Source organism: Paroedura picta, chromosome 15 (assembly GCF_049243985.1).
Source record: "Paroedura picta isolate Pp20150507F chromosome 15, Ppicta_v3.0, whole genome shotgun sequence".
Classification (NCBI taxonomy): Eukaryota; Metazoa; Chordata; class Lepidosauria; order Squamata; family Gekkonidae; genus Paroedura; species Paroedura picta.
In genome coordinates, this window is record NC_135383.1 from 24,148,912 (window position 1) to 24,168,808 (window position 19,897).

At 44.8% G+C, this 19,897-nt stretch overlaps 1 protein-coding gene across 2 annotated transcripts; it reads right to left on the reverse strand.

Moving 5' to 3' along the window:
• Window positions 1–330: 330 nt before the first annotated feature.
• LOC143824713 (protein KASH5-like) lies at window positions 331–19,643 on the reverse strand. 2 transcript variants are annotated; one of them, XM_077312226.1, is made up of 15 exons: window positions 19,561–19,643; window positions 16,510–16,621; window positions 15,519–15,635; window positions 14,173–14,353; window positions 10,172–10,333; window positions 9,389–9,506; window positions 8,904–8,954; window positions 8,451–8,528; window positions 8,286–8,342; window positions 7,361–7,420; window positions 6,872–6,936; window positions 6,564–6,654; window positions 2,321–2,385; window positions 1,395–1,472; window positions 331–668 (listed from the first exon to the last, which is right to left on the reverse strand). In XM_077312226.1, exons 2-15 carry the CDS (start codon window positions 16,577–16,579, stop codon window positions 467–469), a joined length of 1,395 nt encoding a protein of 464 aa, XP_077168341.1. In that variant the 5' UTR covers window positions 16,580–16,621; window positions 19,561–19,643; the 3' UTR covers window positions 331–466. The 2 variants fall into 2 exon arrangements, with proteins under 2 accessions (XP_077168341.1, XP_077168342.1); XM_077312227.1 differs by lacking the exon at window positions 19,561–19,643 and having other exon boundaries at window positions 16,510–17,282.
• Window positions 19,644–19,897: the final 254 nt, after the last annotated feature.

Consider the following 19,897-nt stretch of genomic DNA (forward strand, 5'->3'; position numbering starts at 1 on the left):
TCACGAAAACCGTGGCTTTAGTGATCTAGCCGGTTTATTTTCACAGGTTTTCTTTTTCTTTTTTTCTTTTTTTTAGTTCGGATACATGTGTTTAATAGAAAAAACAGATAATTTATTTACTATTATACTTAAATAATGGTGTATTTACAATAGACTACCCTAATGTGCCTCAGAGTCCTCTGAGACATACAATAAGAGAAAACAAAATAGTAGGCGGGCACAATAAATGCGCCTTAGCATATTTCATCCTCAAACAGGGTTGGTTCTCACGAAAACCGTGGCTTAAGTGATCTAGCCGGTTATTTTCACAGCTTTTTTTTTTTTAGAGTTTGGCATTGGTCTTCCTCTCCTTTTTTTCACAGTTATTTTCACAGATCTCTTTTTCCTTTTTTTTCCTTTTCCTTTTTTTTTAGTGTTTGGCATTGGTCCTCCTCTCCTTTGCACAAATGGATGAAGAGGAGCAGAGCTACATTGGTGGCAGCTGCAGGTACAGCAACCGCAGGCGAGTCCAGTGATTTCCCCTGGACTCGCTCCAGACAGCATGATGGCCATATGGTGGCACTATGTAGACAATGGTGAGCAATGCAACACATGCAAAAAGGAGGCCAGGAAGCACCAGTTTCTGCAAGATGAACAGGAACAGGCACACTATCGGTAAATCAAAGAACCTGTGGAGAGAGAGGACAGGTTATTCTCAGGACTACCGGAGGGCTCCTTGCCCGAAAAGCCATAACAGTTGAAAGGGAAAGAGAAGGCAAAAGTCAAACATAAAAAGCTACTGGAGAAACTGTGGAATGGCTAATAGAAGGAATTACAGATTTTAAATAAATCAGGCGCCCACAGTTCTGCTTCCCAACCATATTCTACGTGATTGTGCCATTTCTCAATGGAAAAACAGTTGAGAGAGCCTGCTCTAGAGGAAGGAAATGTTCTCTATTGGATCCAACCCATGGCCTGTGCTCAAAGTTCTCTCGTTTATGGTTAGTTCATATAGGTCACAGCCAGAAATATGGAAGAAAATGCCTTGAATTGCGTTTAGGGTTTCAGACTTCATGGGTTTCAGACTTTTCTCTTCAACTTGAGCAAACAACACCTAAAATACTTTATGGATTCTTCTTAGAGAGAAGCAGAAAGACAAGAACTAAAGAGCTCCTACTAGGCTCATCAGACTAGCACTGCTGAAATGCCTGCTCTGGACAACTATTTTTGCACTTTACTGCCTGTGCCCATCTTCTTTTCCCACCTCTTTCTATTTTGTTTGTGCTGCAACTGGTGTGACCCACTTATGGGGCTGACCCAGCAGCTGACTATACAGAAGTGCTGTGCTGAACAGCAGTGAGACATACTCAGTGTTCTTGCCACAATCTGACACAAGCTTTGTGGAGGTTGCTTACCAGTCTAAGAGACTTGCACACCATTTGTTGCCTGGCTTCTTCCAGTCAGGCTCATCATTGGGTCCTGCTTCATACCAGCTGGAACAGAAACTCACATATTTTGGAAACTGGAATGCTTTGGGGTGCTAATAAGATCGCGGTTCTCACCATGGGGGCAATAGCCCACACCTCAACTTGGAAAAGAGGGAGGGAGGGAGGGAGAGACCTTTACGGGGCCAAAAAGGGGAAGGGAATGCAAAGTCTGACACTGTCCCCTTGCTTGTAATGCCTGCAGAAGGAACATCCACATGGATGCCCTGCTCAGCAGTGATTCTGCTCAGCTGGATCAAAAGTGGGGGGTTTTCTCCTATCTAGCTTAAAGGGAAAAGCTGAGTCGGGATTTAAAGCGGGGGGGGGGGGGGGGCTGTATTCCACATGGAGAAAAATCTGTGTTGGGAATCAGCCGCAGGGGCAACTGGGCAGAGCACTAAACTGATAGGCTGCAGGTAAAAAAGCACAGCTATTTTCTCATAATTAGGATCAAAGCATTTCCCTCCTGCCTTCCCCTGGACTACCACAAGTACTTTTGATCAGATGTATGCTGCTGTTTCTGGATTTGGGACTCGTCCCCCAAGTACAGAAGGACCACCCTTATGGATTAGGGACGCTAGCCTCACGGTTAGGCCTAGGGACCCCTTGGAGTGACAGCTCATCTCCAGACTATGGGGATCAGTTCCTTTGGAGAAAATGGATGCTTCGGAGGATGTATTCTGTGGCATTGTACCCCACTGAAGTCTCTGTCCTCCTCAGACTCCCACCTCCAGATCTTCTGGAGTTTTCTGATAGGAATCTGGCAACCCCAGTCGTTCCCTCCCCCCCCAATCCCCTACCAATGGCCAGGAGGGGCCTGGCACCCGTAGTATTATCTGACTAACGTGGAGACTTACAATTCTGTTGAGACTTGTGTGACTTCTATTATCTCGGTGACTTCAGTTATTTCTCTCCATTCATCCTTTGGGGGGGGGGGAAACATTGACGCAATGAAGGTGCTTTAACGCAAGTTACACAAATCTGTTACCCCTTTCATTTAAACCTTGTGATGCCTTCGCCATCTGAAAACACCCGACAACTTTTGAAGGCATTTTTGGCTGCTCCTGAATCCCTTGATAACCTTCGAACTGTTACTTTAGTTTTTCAGCATTCTGCGGACGTTTGGATAAACCACTTCCGATGGGGTTTTGCAGCTAGATTTCCCTGTGCAAGGGTTCTGCAGAGGCGGGCAAAGCAATCTGACAGAGAATAAACTCCTGCTACCCTAACTAGCCCATTTCGGTCACCATGCATTAAATTATGACTGCTCGACCCACAACAATTGCATATAAGATGGTCTCTTACAACATATATAGTACCTACGACAATAAGTCAGGGGTCCTGCTTGTTTAACTATGTGGGCAAAACCAAATTATTTTTGAGAATGCTAATGAAACCAGTGGGCAAGGGGTTCAGAAAAGAAAAGCCTCTTGGATCCCCACGTCTAACAATTTTTCTCTCCTGCCCTTCAAAGAGAACAACTTAAAATACATTTAGGAAGAGCTTCACTTCATATTCTACTTCTTCCAGCTACTCAGAACTTTATTCCCACTTCATCGTTGGCCTTTGTTCTGTTTGTCCTGCTCCTGCCCCCAAACAACTGTGCTCGGGCCCCAAAATCCAAAGAGGGGCTGCAGTGTTTCTCGTCCGTTGTAGGGATATTTATTTATCTTACTTTTTGCAACGTTTTCATTAATGGCCATACTTCTCTTGGACTGTGGCACTTCAAAGGAGAGAAGCATCACGTCCCAACATGCTCCCCAAAGGGAAGAAACACACTCTGCATACGGGGAACATAGCATATAGCTGAAAATGCTGCGCTAAACGCTTCTCCCTTGCAGTCATCTTCTCTCTGCCCAATGATTCCCCCCCCCAGCGGAATAGTCCAGTCTACTCCTTTATTTTTCTATAAACTGGCCCTTTTTTCCTCTTTAAAAACAACCCCAGTTGCTTCACCCCACAGTAGCTCTTCAATAAGGCTGCCCACCACATTGAATTGGCAAGCGTCAGCCATGGTCTGTCGCACCAAAGGCCCCCTAAGCTAGAAACTGGGGAGGCCGGCCACAATGTGTCTCATTGAGCCTGCGATACATGTCCACATGGTTGCCTTTCTCTACTTGGTGGGCCATTCAAAAAAAAAGAAAAGAAAAACCAGGACAGGAGGGGGGGGGTCTTTTAACTCAACTCCAGTCTAATCAAAGACATGATGGGATGATGGGGTCAGGTGGCAGTTACGGTAAGCAAGCTCCATTTGCAGTTGATACTGCATGGCTCATAATTGCGATAGCTACATAAATGGTGCTAGGTATCCAAAAGGAAGAGTCCTCCCCCCATCCATTTGGTCTTTTCTTCCCCACCCCCCCCAGCCTTAGAAAACTAATTATCTCTATGCAAGGCACATAACCCCCTCTCTACGTCCGTGCAGATGGGAAAAACAGCTCTTACCCAGGAAAGGGGTAATTAACAAATACAATAGTACAGATCTCATTGAGGAGATTCCATTAGTCTAAATGGAACGGTGAGAACAGATGATGGGGGGAAGAGATGGTGGGCTATATAGAACAGAAATGTCAGATCAAGACGTTCGGTATTTATGACCTCACAAGGCGTGCGCTTCCGAGGGCAAGCCCCTCTTCCCCAGAGTGTGAACTGACCATCATGACAGTGGGAATGTATAAGCAGAAGTTATTGGTGTCAAAGACAAAAGAAGCAGGAGTCTTGTGGCACCCTAAAGAGTATTCCCAGTACAAGCTTTTGTGGATCAGAGCCCATTTACGTGAACTGACAATAGTCAAGATATCAGGCAACTCTGACGTTGGAATGAGAAAGGAGGAAGGACCCATGACATTTTGAATGCTGTGCACAGGCAAGGCAGTCTGTGGCAAAAGGGGCATGAGCCGGCGTTTCAGAGGACATGATTACCACCAGGAAGACATGAGTCACTCAGCACCTCAGGAAGGAGCAAATATTTGAAAATTGTTCTGGAGGGTATAATTCAATTCACCCAAGCCAGTTTCATCTTCTCTTTCCTGAAAGTACAGTGCAACGTCAAAAAGCAACCAGAAGGGCCTTTTCGCACGGGGATCTTTGTTGCAAATTGTTTGCGGAATGAAAAATCGCCATTTAAAATAGTGGAATTCGTCGTTATGCATACCTGCCTTTGTAGCGGAATCAGTTGCGTTTTTTAGCGTTTCCCACAGGCTTCCGGTCTCGGCAGAAATCGCTAGAAAGGAAGCGCTATTGCCAAGCTCGTCCCGCCCCTGGCCGTCAAGCAGCCAATGGGCAGCCGTTAGCATGCTCCCAAACAGCCCCTTTCCCTTTAAGAAAGGTTTTTTTTTAAAAAAAACCGACCCATAGCAACGAATCTAGGTAGATTCGTTGCTACGGAGAGACCCATCCAGCTGCCTAATGTGAGCTGTCGTTTGATTGTATGATCGTTTGCACGCTGCCTCGAGTGATAAAAAAAAATCCCCCCCCCCCTCTCAAGGGCCCGATTTTCGGCTGAATTTATGTGTTAAAAATAAAGGGACTTTATTTCAGCAAACGGGCTTTTATGTGGTTTGTGCTTAGTGACTAAAGGTGAAGGACTGAAGCCAGGGAAGCCTCTAAACAGAAAGAGGCTCGCTGGTGCGTTTATCCCCGCTCGCTCGGAGAAAAAAAAATGGCGATCGCTTCGCCGGAAGTTTGGAGGAGAGAGCCAGGGGGAGGGACTTTGAAGAACCAGCAACAATGGTAACGCACAGGTCTTTAGCGCTACTGTTGCAGATTGGTTGCAGGAGTGTATCGCTATCCGGAGGGTGAATCCACTTTTCTGGATTCCCCTGAAAGCGCTACAACGAAGCGCTTTTTGCGGGTCGGTTTCAGGATTGTTGCAGATTGTCTACGACGTCGTGGGTTATGGCAAATTAGTAGCGTTTCCAATTAGCAACCATTGTGCTATTTTGAAGCCGTGCGAAATGGCCCGAAAGTGTTGATATGTAATACCTATAGGTGAAAAGGGTCAGGCACTAGGAAGTGTCATGCGTTTTCTGAACATCACTGAACTGCTGTTTCGAAACCTTAGGGAAGATTTGCTCTTATGCCCCTTGCTTTGGAGCAAGTTTCACTGAAAGCTCTAAGAGTCTCATCTTTCTTTTAAGATTTGAGCAAAGCACTTGAAAATAGGCTTGGGCACTAAGGGCCCAATTCGGCTGATTTGGCTTTGGCACCCATTGAAGTCAGGGCCTGGGGGGGATGGGGGTTTAAGTTACAACCTCCAAACTTTCAGGCTAGCTCTTCCCTGGCTCCCCTCCAAATTCCGAAATGATTGGCCCAAGGGGCCCACTTCTAGGGGCTCCTGAAGAGGGTGCCCCCATCCATCCCTCCATTATATCCGATGGAGAGTCCGTCCCATCGGAGCGGATGATTTCAGAGGCCAAATGACAGCAGCAATATGATTAGATTAGGAGTGAAGTACAGAGAGGTATCTGTGGGGAAATCAGCCCTGTCGATGAGCTATCTGTGTTAGGGACGGAGAGTAGTCCGTTCGTATTCTTGGTACTCTGCATCATTCCAAATCAAGAAGGGAGGCTTGAAGTTTCAGCACTTTTTTCATAACGGCATCCTGAATTCAACACTCAAATGGAAACAAGTACTTAAAAAAAACAGTTTAAAAAGCAGGTCAGGAAATCCTATCATGGGTGCCCCTCTTCCCAGAACAAAAGGGACCAGGAAAAAATGTCTCTGTGTTCCATTTGTAATGGCCGCACTCACCTCTTCTTCCGTGTCAGTGCTGTCTTCTTCACTACCTGTCTCCACAGGGGATGGCATCCCATAGAAAGGGTTAGGCAGACCGCCTTCTTCACCCTCCTCCTGCTGAACAAGCAAGGTCCTATCAGCTCAGGGCTCGATCAATATGGTCGGTGGTTTTAGTGTCTTCCCTCAAGGTAGCGTTTCTATGGCAGAGAGAGCACTGCTTCCCAGGACCAAAACGGCAAGGGGTCGTCCCCGAGAAAATGCTGTTCCCCTTCCAGGTAGAGTTTGCAAGGGCTGATTGTGGAACTATCAAGGGCCAACACTGGATATTCACTACACCAATGTTAACATGGGTCATCTTCTTACTTGTTGGGATTCTTCAATCTCCACAGAGAGGGGCTGGAATGGAACCAGTGCATGGTAGGCATTCTCATTTTCGGGGGAACCTCTCAGCAGCCTGCATTGAACAGAGATCAGACATAGCATTTACAGGAAGGAAACATTTATTTTGGTGTGACCCCCTACAATACAGGAGAGGAGCGTTCCAGATTTGGGATGCGGAATTTACTATCTTCTACTATGTGGCCTGGCTCAAGATGGGGGCAAATAGGGTGGGAACCCCAGGTATGGGCTGGGCTGGGCAGGGGGGGGACCATATATTTAGAAAGACTTACGCTTCTTCTCCTCCATAGGAATCGCCCTGCTGCTCTTGAAGCCTGCGGACGTCCGATTTCAATTCCTGTACAAATGTCACAAAGAAAACTTGGTACGCCTGTTCAACTGCTACTGTGGCCACCTAGACAGAACCACAGGCCATCAAACAGTTCAGGTGTCGATGCTTGCCTACTAAAGCTTGGGGAGTCTAGTTTTCTAGGGATGCCAGGTTTAATGGTGAGAATTCCCAGAGTTTTATGTGTGGAAACAGTAGGATTGTGTTAGAAGCTTTTGGCTTCGATATACCTCCTGCCGCCCGACCTAAGAGCTCTCTTTCTTGGACAGGACTCCCTCCTACCCAAAGATAGGATAGTTGAGGGTTCACATGTATTTCTACATCCCACACTAAATCAAATGCATATTATACAATATATTACAGATAAACCACTCTGGGTAGGCTCCCCGAAGGTCCCAAATAAGGCCAAGGTCCCAAATAAGGCCAATGTTACCTGAACCATCATTTGGTATTCGTCTAGAGTCACTGTCAACTCTTCCACTTGTTTCTCTTTCTGGGAAAGCCAAAGATAATCGTAGCAGTCAGTAGAAGATTATGACAACCTCGCCTTAAAGCCAATTGCGATCTTAAAACACAACAAAGCCAGAGTCCAGTGGCCCCTTGAAGACCAACAAAGATTTATTCAAGGCGTGAGCTTTTGGGTGCAAGATTCCTTAGATTGTCACTCGAAAGCTCACGCCTTGAATAAATCTTTGTTGGTCTTCAAGGGGCCACTGGACTCTGGCTTTGTTTTGTTGTGCTGCTCCAGACCAACACGGCTACCCACTTGAGGCGATCTTACCATTTATTTTAAAAATGGCTTCTTGTCACCGACTTATGCCTAGCTATGAGGCTGCAGTGACACCTAGTGATCCATGAAGGCAGGTGTGCCCTGTTAATGCACACCTGCAAATGAACAAATCCCGCCAGGACAAGCCACGAGACTCACTTCCATTTGCACTTCCGTTTATCTAAGATCATGGTTTTCAGCGAGGTCTAATGGAAGCACTAGGAGAAGAGGAAGTGAGCTCTGGGTCAGCAGAGGCTGTCTGGTGGGCATGGGACTTGGCCATGAGACCCAAGGGTAAGTCCTGATTAAACCGATAAAGTAGCGAGCTTTCACACGAAACAGAATTCTTCTCTGCAGTGTGCCTCCTGGTAGAGAGTAGCGGGAGATTATACTGCTGCCCCAGGTACCCCAACATCACTGAACCCCACAGGCCAGAGCTCTCGGCTCCATCAGCACGACCTTACGCAGAGGTGTACTCTTTTAAGCCCAATTAAGGCAATGAATTTACACAGGTCAAAGAGAGTTAACCCTTTCAGTTTGGTTTCACTTCTAATTTTCAGGTTGGTGTTATTTGTTAGATGCAGCTCACCTTGTCAAGGTCTGCATTTTTGCAAGAGATAAGCTCTTCACACTCACAGAGTTGTCTCTGCAAGAAAGAAACACAACAAGTCATAACATAAATGATAAGAACAGAGTTTATCAGCCAAACTAAACATGTTAACAATGCTGCATAGGCTCATCAGGTCTCCCGTACCTGCATTTCGGCTTTCTCTGTGCTCAGCTGTCTGATTTGATCCTTAAAGTTTTCTTTTTCCTGAAGCAACATCTGGTTCTGTAGAAAAAACACACCAGAATTTGTACACGGTCATCTCGTGCTGAATCAACTATATTGATAATTTTTCGGTTGGGCTTTTTCTCCAGCTGAATGTGGAAACTGAGAACATCAACTATCCACTTTGGTGGGTTTCCGCCTTATGCATCCTTAAGAGAAACAGACACGTACATTCATCCCATGTCGTTTCCTACCGTTGGTCACGTGTCCACTATTCCCCACCGTTTGGCTCTACATTTGGTGACCAGAAGCTACAACTGTAGAAGAAACAAGGTCCTTCCCGGAGCCCGATATCCCCTTTATACAAAGAAATTTGTTTGGGTCGTGCTCTTCAAATACTGGCCTGGCAATAGGGGTCCTTTCTGCCCTGCTTACCTCGTCGAACAGTTTATCTGCTTGACTCAAAAGGCAATGCTGTTCTTTTTCCTAAAGTTTGAAGGGGAAATGTCTTAGTTCGTTCATTTTTTTTTTTAAAAGGACATTGAGTTCTGACATCACATTTTACAGCACCCAGGAGTGGTTCAGGAGTCTGCATACAGATGGGAACTTGTGAAAAATGGGTCATCAATTATAGACCTCTTGTCCCATGAACAGCAAGTACCACAAATTCAGAGATAGTTCACAAGAAGCCACATGGATAATATATTTACACCACACATTTTCAGACATTTTCAGATGTATTTACACAAAACGGCTGCAGTAAACAGGAGCCTGCCCACAGTTTCACAGTAACTGGGAATCTACACTCTCTAATCCCCCCAAAGTTGTGATTTCAGTAACCTACTGCAAATTACGACAAATGCACCTACACCTACATGTTTATGGATAACCTCTGCAAGTGAATATCAGGAAGTACTGACCAGCTGCCTTCCTTGCATGTGAAGTTTTCTATTCTCCTCTTCCAAACTTCTGGAGAAAAACTTCATGTCTTCTAATTCATCTGCCATTGCTCTAGCTTGTTCTAGGGCTTGCTGATTGCTGTAATAAAGGGCAAATAGATATTTACTTAAAATGCTCACATTTCAAACTTTGCTGGGTTTACAGGTATGCAAACAAAGAGTGTCGGTGTTAAGAGGAAAGAAGCACAGTCCAGGCTGGAAAATATAGGTTGCCTCCACAGTTTCCATTCTGCTAATAATGGGGTCTTCACCTAGCATGAGGAGCCTTCCTCTCGTAAGAGAAACCTGTTACACTGGACGAAGGCTCCCACCATCCATGGACAAGAAACCTTGGCTTCAGTACATTGATTAGAAGGCATTATAGGGGGGTGGGAACAGACCTGAAACAAGGGGAGAACAGAAAATACGAAGGAGCCTCCTATTGGATTACATGGACCTCCTTCAACTCAGCTCTCAATATTACATAATCTCATATCTTCTTTTTTACTAAACCCTCTGGCCTAGGAGTGCCAACCTCCAGGTGGCATCTGGAGATCTCCTGGGATTGCAACTGATCTCCAGTCAACAAAAATCAGTTTCCCTGAAAAAAAATGGCTGCTTTGGAAGATAAACTTTATGCCACTGTACCCCACATTCTCTCCCCTCCCTCAGGCTCTACCCCAAAACCTCCATGTATTTCCGAACCCTCTACCTCCTTGGATTAGTCCTAATTATTAGTCAGCCAGTCAGTCTGTTTTAACGTACCCTCTCAGCTTTCCTTTCAGGTCAGCAATCTCCTCAGAAAGTCGCAAATTGAGCTCTTCTGCCGTCTCGATTGTCCTTTGCAGCTTGGCATTTTGCATGGCTAGCTGCTTGTTCCCCTGCTGCAAATCTGTGATGCTGCTCGTCACATCTGTCCCCTCCTCTCTTTTGTTAGGGGAAAAAAGGATATGGGGAAAGTAGGAAATCAGAGATTTCTGCACACTATTCTGTGAGAATGCTCACTAGACACCGCAACCATCATCATCAATTTGTCCATTCCCCTTTAAACAACTCTGGTACCTGCTTCCTTGAATATTGTGCTGCCCGTAGGGTTGCCAGCTCTTAGGTAGGGAAATACCTGGAGCAGCCTTTTTCTCCAGGCGAGTTAATCTTAATTGTTTTAAGAAACATAACTTTAATAAGTCTCTTTAGAGACTTTCAATCTCTCTTTTTTTTTACTTTATTAGTAATTTTAACAGTTACTAATAGTTAACACCCAGCATGTTCTTAAGTTCTACATATATTTTATTCCAAAATTTAACCATCCCTGGGCAGCTCCACCACATATGGGAAAAGTGGCCTTCATTTATCTTACATTTCCAACATCTCTTGTCAGAATCCTGAGACCATTTTGCCAATTTTGACGGCGTTAAGTACCACCAGTGGTCCCCAACCTTTTTATCACCGGGGACCACTCAACGCCTTTTACTGAGGCCCGGTGGGGGGGGGGGTAGTTTACTCCTCTACTCTCAACCACTGCCCTAGCGCTCTCTGATCGCTATGGTAATGTTTAAACATCCCTTTAAAATAAGATACAGACACGCCACAACAATGAACATAAGGAACATTTTATTTTCATGAAAATTTTAACTCATGACAATGACAAATCAATGGGAACCCTGAGCTTGTTTCTCTGCAATGAGATAGTCCCATCTGGGAGTGATGGGAAACAATGACACCCGAAGTGTGTTGTAAAGGGCCGGGGGGGGGGAGGCATCCTTCGGGGCCCACCTCCAATTAGTCGAAGGACCACACGTGGTCCGCAGCCCACAGGTCGGGGATCGCTAGTTTAGAGGATCCTCTAAGAAGAAGACCACGTCATCAGCAAATGCTCTCAATTTATATTCCTGCTGACCAATTTTAGTGCCCTTAATCCCTTGTTCAGATCTAACTTTATTACATAATACCTCAAAAGTAGGGGTGAGAGTGGACACCCTTGCCTCCTTGTCCCTCTATATATTCTAAATTCTTCTGATAAATCACTATTTACTATAGTTCTTACCTTTTGATCTAAATAAATTGATCTTATAAATTAATCTTAATTGCCAGGAGATGAATTGAGATGTTGGGAGATCGCCCCGTTTTGGTGTCTTTGCAAAACAGGTCCCTCCTGGAGGTTAATAGGCGTCTGAAATGCCACAAGCTAAGCTGAGCTATTGTATGACCTCATACTCTGTCAAGAGATTTCTTAATAAGTTGAAGATGGTCCTTAGATATAAAAAACATTGTCCCTTGAAAAAGGCGTTGGCGAAACACGTCGGGACTTGTGTGAAATAAGGATTAAAGAATAACTGAAACTGAAGAGAGACGACTCAATATAAGTCCAATTTGGATATTTTTTATTGCCATATTGGTTTCCCAGTGCTTCTGTACTATATTTGTCTCTTCACTGGGACCCACCCCTCCCAGTTCATCCATTTTTCCTCCTGGAGGTTGGAAACTCTTTTCTGCAGATACTACAGGCAGCCTCTTCTGGTACACAGAGACTAGCCCACAAAGATCTTCTAGGAAACAGAAAAGAAATACAACAGCTTTCCAGAAAGGGAGTCCCTGATCTGAATCAATGCCCTTCAGGCCAGACTGCTATTTCTCTTTTTAAAACTCCAGAAATGTCTATTTACAGATTCCTCTCGTGTCACATCTGTTTGGGTCCTCAAAGGCTGGAACTTACAAACTTTCCCTGGCCAGCCCCCATAAATGCTTCTAACCCATCAGGACTTTCTGTTCAAAAAAGTGAAATTGTGAAAGCAAACCTGCCGCTTTCTGACTCCCTTTTGCTGTCGGTATGCGCGTGTGAAAAACAGAAAGACAGCTTTAAGTAAACTTGTGTCAGGCTCTGACTGTATTGATTGATGGCCATCCAGGAGGGCTAATTTAAGAGCACGTTATGACCATCCAGCTCTTTTCAGTGTTCATGAGATTTCAGCCCAAGACTGACCAGCTGCTTTGCAAGGACATCAAAACATGCTGTTGATGTCTTTATTTACTAATCAGCACACACATGTATATCTTCGGAAGGAGAATGCTATCCATTTGGCAGTTCTCTACATGGGCTTCCCTTCCCCACCCCCCCAGCCCCCACCCCCAAAAAACCCAACCCGGAAAATTCTGAATATCTTTCTGCCATTTTAAAAAACAATTTTTCTTAATTATTATCGGGATTGATTGAAATAAATACATCATCCTTGGCAACACATTCATTTTTATAGCTGAAACCCTTCCTAACAAAGAGAGGTTAAGTTTATTCCATAAAATTAGATCTTTCTTAATATCCTCCCATACTTTCTCATAATTATTACATCAAAACATGCTGTTGATGTCTTTATTTACTAATCAGCACACACATGTATATCTTCGGAAGGAGAATGCTATCCATTTGGCAGTTCTCTACATGGGCTTCCCTTCCCCACCCCTCCAGCCCCACCCCCCAAAAAAAACCAACCCGGAAATAGATTGCATTTTAAACAGTGACAAGTTTCCTCACAAGAGAGGAAGCCATCTGTGCAAAGTCAGCACCATGTCCCAAAAGAGGCTGCATCACTGACCACACTATATTTAGAAAGCGAAGGACAGTGTCCTCTCTTTCTTCATTTGCTCCTTTTTCTTTTTTCAGCACAAGCATTGACCAGATGGCAACATGTAGATATAGCCTATAAACATCTTGGGTACTGTCTAATCTCCTATATAAGACACAGATTAACAGCCATCTCTTCTGCCTTATTATCAGCCTGAGAAAGTAAATCGACATTGGATGATCTTTCTTTGTTTGTCACACTCTTTCTTACAGTTGTTTTCCTCTACTTTGTGGTGGGGAAAAAACATTGACTTACCTCCGATGCACAGAAAGTTGCCCCCCTAATCTTAATGATATTGAAAAGTACAAATTAAAGAGTAAAAAACCCTCTGAGGACCAAGCCCCATGAGTGAAGGCTGAGGGACTTGGGAATGTTCAGCCTGGAGAAGAGGAGGTTGAGAGGAGACATGATTGCTCTCTAAGTCACTTGGAGGAGGGCAGGGAAAGGTTCCTGTTGGCAGCAGAGGATAGGACCCACAGTAATGGTTATAAACTACGTGTTGTATGATATCAGCTAGATATCAAGAACAAAATTGTCACATTCAGAGTAGTTCAGCCGTGGAATCGACTGCCTAAGGAGATGGTGAGCTCCCCTTCACTGGCAGTCTGCAAGTAGTTGCTGGACAGATAGTTATTAAGGATGCTTTAGGCTGATCCTTCATTGAGCAGGGGTCGGACTAGATGGCCTGTATGACCCCTTCCAATGTTATGATCCAAACTGTAGAGAAAGAGTATTGCATGTTTTTATTCATTTATTAAATGTTCTTACATCATGAATTCTCTAAGTCTGATCTCTGTAAACACATTGTGCCTATTCCGTCTTGTTATCAGAAGTGCCATAATGTAGAAGGGCAGAAATGTAGAAGGCCATTCCCGGAGTTGCCATAGCCCAAAACTGTAAAAATGTAATTGATTATTGACTGTCTCCATGATAGCTTGTAGGGAAACAAGGCAACCAGGTGGAGTCTCTAAACGACACCACAAGTGTAGATGTGCAAATCTGTCCAGGGGGAGATACTCTTTGATTTACTGGGACCAGCGGTTACTACTCAGTTTGTTCTTGATCCCTGCCCAGGATTGAGGGGAAAGGGCAAAGAAGGATGTCAAAACAATTAGTAAGCCAACGCATATGACTTTTGTTAATACAAACCCCTCTTTTTGGCATTCGGCTATCCATTCCTTCATGGCTTGACAGAAGGTAGGAAACTCAACAAAAATGCCTCTCTCTTCTGGATCCAGTCTTCTATAGAGAGACTGAAACCTACAGTCTTCATCACTCTGTCCTGTCATCTCCTGTAAGTATTCAATGATTCGGAAAACAGACACCACTCCTATAACCAGAACACAGGTGAGCAAAGTCAGAGGTAGCCAGTAAAATCCAAGGACATAAAGTTATTTAAAACTGGATCTTTCTCTCATTTCTTGTTTACATTATTCAGTATTTGTGTTCCTGTTTCTCCTATCTAGAAAAATTTGGATTAAACAATCTGTGTCAAACTGCTGGAGACAATTAATGCTTGAATCGTGTTTTTCTGCGCAAGAACCACCGTGGCAGCAGTTCCAAGAGGATTCGATTGCACTCAAACCTCTTGAAACAATGACATTCTCCCATTTTATTTGCTTTTGTAAAAAAAAAAAAAAAATAATGCTGGTAGTTGCTCATCACACCACATAGGCCTCCACCATTCAACTATACCATTCCAAAACAGGCATCAAGGGAAAAGAGGCAGTCTGTTGCTAAAGTGCTAATTCCCTGTAATTGCAGTAAACCATCATTGGGTAACAGGACATGGACACTAGAGTCTTTAATAGGCGACACAAAAGGAAATCTGGGACTGCTAGTCTGCTTGTCAGGTAATTATAAAATTGGCCATCTGGTAGCAGTGTACATAAGGGGAGGAGCAGGATAACTCCTCCAAAGGTTCAGAGCATGGTATGTCATTGGGTGGAGACTCAGGATGACTACTGGTGCCTAGATGCCTCAGAGAATTTAAGCAGAGCAGGGTCTAGGCTGTTCTGCCACAATAACTTTGAAGTGGTTATCATCAATTGAATAACTGAACATATGGACCCATGAAGCTGGCTAATATTTGGTCTATCAAGTTCAGCATTGTCTTTTCTGACTGGCAGCAGCTCTCTAGGAAGAGACCCCTCATCTCACCTACTACCTGATCATTTTAATGGAAGATGCCGCAGACTGAATCTGGGACCTTCTGCTTGTAAAGAAAATGCTGTACCACTGAGCAGCAGACCCTTGATAAAAGCTTAACCGTTTTTTTTTTAAATCTATCTTTTCTTGCAGGACGTAATGTCATTAAATAGTTACCCCAGATTTGCTGCTATTTTGACCCGGTAATATTTGAGAACACTGAATTGGGGTAAAGAGTGTGATGCTAAAGACTTCTTGTGCTCATGCTAACCAATTAGGAAACAAATCTCTGCTCCTGCTAGATTTGAAGACTGGATGTCTCTACGTGGCACGAAAACACTTTCTACCTGTTTCTCCCGGATCACAAGCCTGGAATGTGCATTTAAGAACATCATCCTCAGAGCACTGGCTGGCACTCGGAATTATGCTCTCGCTGCTGACGCCAATGTTGTCCCTTGGCTCCACTAAGGTACAAGAGGAAGTAACTAAATGTAAATTAGATTTTTTTATTCCTAAACCTGAATTATCTGCAGTCATCCTTCCGGAGCTGTTATGAAATGTATTTACAATCCCATTACTAAGGTGAGGATGTCTAGAATAAAAACTACTTGGAAAAGGCTCGGTGGGTACTTATATTAATTTAATATATCACTGTCCAGGGAGGGGAGCAAACCAGCAGTGAGGTGGTTGTTGTTGTTGGTTGCGAAGTCGTGTCCGACCCATCGCAACCCCATGGACAGTGATCCTCCAGGCCTTCCTGTCCTCTACCATAGCAGTGAGGTAAGGCAGTGGCAAAGACTGAAGGGGGATCTGAGTTTACAATGCCAAAAAGCAACTGTCTGTTAAATTATTTTTCTTCCCTCTTCATAAGGGCAAATGAGACATGAGGGTTCCATGGGCTACAGTCCCTAGTTCACCCAAGATGGTAAGATAGCCCCACTTGCCATGAGAACCTAGCCATTAAGACTAAACCATAAGGTGACCAGATTGTCCCACTTTTAAAGGGACATCTGGGGGCACCTGGCAAATTGTACTTATGCTGCAAGTAAATATATATATATTACAATACTATTTTTGCGTTCTATGACCATTTTTGTTGCTCCATATAGACCCCCCCCCCCCCCGTCAATGGTGTCCCACTTTACCAATGTTAAAATCTGGTCGCCATATTAAAGCAGCTACCTGCCAGCTCCCCTTGGGTTGGCCTGTTACAAACCCATGAGGGAGATGCCCTTTTTCATGAAACTGACCAGGGAGAGCAAACTGTCTCCCACAAGAAGTTTCTCACATCACATAAATGGTTACAAACCGATCTTTTCAGAAATGGCTAACACGTACTTCCTGTCGATTCCGCAGTTAATTCTGCATGTTCGGTACTCTCGAAAGAGCTGTAATATGCGTCCTCCATCACTGCACAGAAATACGTTCCTGAGTGAGGAATTTCGCTTCACTGGAAGCAGTTTTGAAAGGAAAAGCAGTGCGTTAAAACCCATTTCTCCTTCTATCTTTAGCAAACGAAATATGAACACACAGAGTTCTAGTATCTGCACAGCAAAAAGCCTCTTCGGGTAATTCTTTACCAGGTTTTGTTAATCCAATACAAACACTTAAATTATCTCTCATTCAGAACTAGAGTAGACAAACCAAAGCATGAAAATCCCATATGTTTTAGGACCATCATTCTGACAAATCATTCTGACTGGTTTAATAGCTACATTAAGAAATCTCGTGCTGATAAAATTGAAATTAATTTCCGTTTCCTTTTCTTGAGGGTATAGTTGATTAGCTGCCATCAGAATGGTATCAGTTATGAGAACTCAGATGCATTTGAGTTTATTTGTAGGCCTCACAAAATTTGGACTAGGAAAATGGCTGAACAAAACACTCTCTCCTCTAGCATTCTGCAGTGCATATACATGAAAGGCAGAAGTTTTCAACTCTCTCATACATGCTAAGGGAGTACCAAATACAAGCCATGGGAAGCAAACACTTATCACAGTTATATGCAAAAACAACCCAGTATTTCAAATGTGTTGAAATCCCAGGGGCATATATTTATGACAACATCCATTTATAAGAAGGCGCTGTTATAGTAAGAATTTTTCAGCTTATTCAGGCTAAGTTTAGAGAACAGAAATGCTATGGCAAGAAGCAGCAGCAGCTTTTATATGCCGCTTTTCTCTACTTGAAGTAGGCTTAAAGCGGCTTCCCTTTCCTCTCCCCACAACAGACACCCTGTGGAGTGGGTGAGGTTGAGAGAGTCCTGATCACTGCTCGGTCAGAACAGTTTTATCAGTCACCCAGATGGCTGCATGTGGGGGAGTGCAGAATCGAACCCGGCATGCCAGATTAGAAGTCCACACTCCTAACCACTACACCAAACAGGCTCTCAGTTTGAGGAGGACTTAGTGGATAGCTGAGAAAAGCCCCGATGAAAGGCTAGCATTTTTTCAGGTGGGGCAGCTCAACTCACATAACCCTGGGACAATCAGAATAGAAATGTCATGGGCTACTACACTAGGGGGAAATACTCGATTCCAACTGCGTTTGAACAAGCAGCAGCCTAAATGCAAAATCCTGAATGGTGGGATTGCCCCTGCTGAGGGAAAGGCCACACAGAGCAACGAGGCAAGAATTATTACTAGCAAGCAGAAATATCTGGAACTAGAGCTAAAGGAGGGACAGGGAGAGGAACCCTGTGAAATGACAATCTGTACACAGCCCGTGGCGCCACGGGCGCCACAGAATGAATAAAAGAGTAAGGGGTAGTGGGGAGGAGTTAGGGCGGGACCGGTCCAGGATAAAAACTCGGAGTGTCAATCCCGCCCCATTGCCTGCTTCACTCGCTCAGGGAAAATGGCGGAGCGGCTGGTGAGAGCCTCGGCTGGGGGGTGGGCCGGGAAGCCTTCTCTCGGCCGCCGGAGCGGCCTCGCAGCGTCGTATAGCATACTCTCTTTAATAAGGGAAAGCAATCTTGAGCTAGCAGCTGTTCTGGTGGTTAGAAAGCCTGGGGAAAGGTTTAATTTAAATTTGCCTGTGGTGGTTTTGCCTGAATCTCTCTATAGCCTGAGTCCAGTTCTCTTGAGTGTCCTCAACTGGCGAGCCTCCAATCACTCAATAACAATTTCTCCACAAGAAACATCAGGGTGGATCCAAGCAAGCATGATTGGTGCTCCTGGATTGTGCGCTGGGAATACTTTAGACAACTGCTTTTATGGTCTTGGCACAGAATCTCACTTGCCTGCTTCTTCCATCCCTACCCCCTTCAAATCAATTTCTTCTTACAGCAAATATAAATACTCAAAATTAAAATATCAAGAGAGACATTCATTTTACAGTTGTATAATTCAACGTATATTTGTTATTGAATGACAGAGAACTGAGAAGACAAAAAGCTTGCCACAGTTAGCAGCTGCAGGCCAGCTCATTCCCTAGCCATGAGGCAGGCTCTCCAGGGGTGATGGCTTCTTTCAGTCGCTTTCTTCTTCAATAGGTGAGACACTCCAGGCAAACGTTAAAGGATGGATTTATGGTGTGGGAGAGAAGCTGTACAGAAACATCAAGCTGTAAAAGGACACAGCAGTCTGCTTCTTGCCATGTGAGCCACTGAGAGCAAATTGGGTAGCCATGTTGACCTGAAGTACCACAACAAAACTTGAGTCCAATAGCACTTTTAAGGTTGACATTCAAGTATCTGCTCTGGATTTCCTCTCTGCAGCATAGTTTTCGGTTGCACCTGGGTGTGATGATGCTCTAGATTATAAGCCCATTTTAAAGAGTAATAAAATGGGCGCTAGGAGGACTCGGGCAGCCTCGGGGGGGGGGGTGGGCCGGGAAGCCTTCTCTCGGCCCACACAGGCCCCTTTCGCCATCGCCGTGCCCTTGCCTGAGCCCTCCCAGCGCCCATTTTATTACTCTTTAAAATGGGCTTATAATCTAGTCAGTCAAATAAAATAAGACTTGGATATCTTGTGCGATAAAAAAAACATCCAACTACACAACAGCGCTGCAGATTTAAGAAAAATGTAGGACTTTACGTCAGATTGTTTAAGGCAGTGGTCCCCAACCTTTCTGAGGCTGGGGACCGGCAGGGCATCGGGCTGCGCCCACGGGCCGCACCCGCGCATTGGGCCGTGCCTGCAAATTGCGCATGCGCCATTTGCGGGCGCAGCCCAGCCCTGATTCCCTCTTCCCGCCCTCCCGCAGTAAGTAGCTTCCCGGGCCGCAAGCTTGCGGCCTGGGAAGATTTTTACTGCGGGGGTGGGGGGGGGCGGGGAGAGGGCCCGGCGCCGGGCCGCGGCCCGCAGGTTGGGGACCACTGGTTTAAGGCACCTTACACAGACTGGTAGGAAATGCATAATATACTTTATCTTTGTATCCATTTATTACCCAAGCAGCAATGGTCAATCAATGCTTTCGTATATATATATACTCCTTGCGCGTGAGACCGCCCTTGAATTGACAATATTCTCCTTCTTTGTATGGTTAGTTTTGTTTTTAGTATTTTAACCGCTATTGTATTCGTTTATTTAATCTGTCCAAACTGTTTACTGGGAGGGGGAGGTTTATGAATCCTTAAAAGAAGAAACCATTCGGGTTTGGTAACCAAGACAGCCACAAGACGCCGTCTTCGGGCTCTCCTAGTGATCCTGGGCTCGTGTTTGCTTTGGCAGCGCCTTGTTTTCCCCCAACCCACAAGGAGGAGGCAAAGACGGAGCTCCCTTCG

Bases quoted from the DNA above. Each gene is read 5' to 3' on its own strand.
- LOC143824713 (XM_077312226.1), bottom strand. From the start codon at position 16,579: ATGGAGGACGCATATTACAGCTCTTTCGAGAGTACCGAACATGCAGAA. The intron at 9,507-10,171 runs GTACGTTAAAAC...CCTTTATTACAG, and splicing joins CTGAAAGGAAAGCTGAGAGG to CAATCAGCAAGCCCTAGAAC. The intron at 6,655-6,871 runs GTAAGTCTTTCT...TGTTCAATGCAG, and splicing joins TCCTATGGAGGAGAAGAAGC to GCTGCTGAGAGGTTCCCCCG.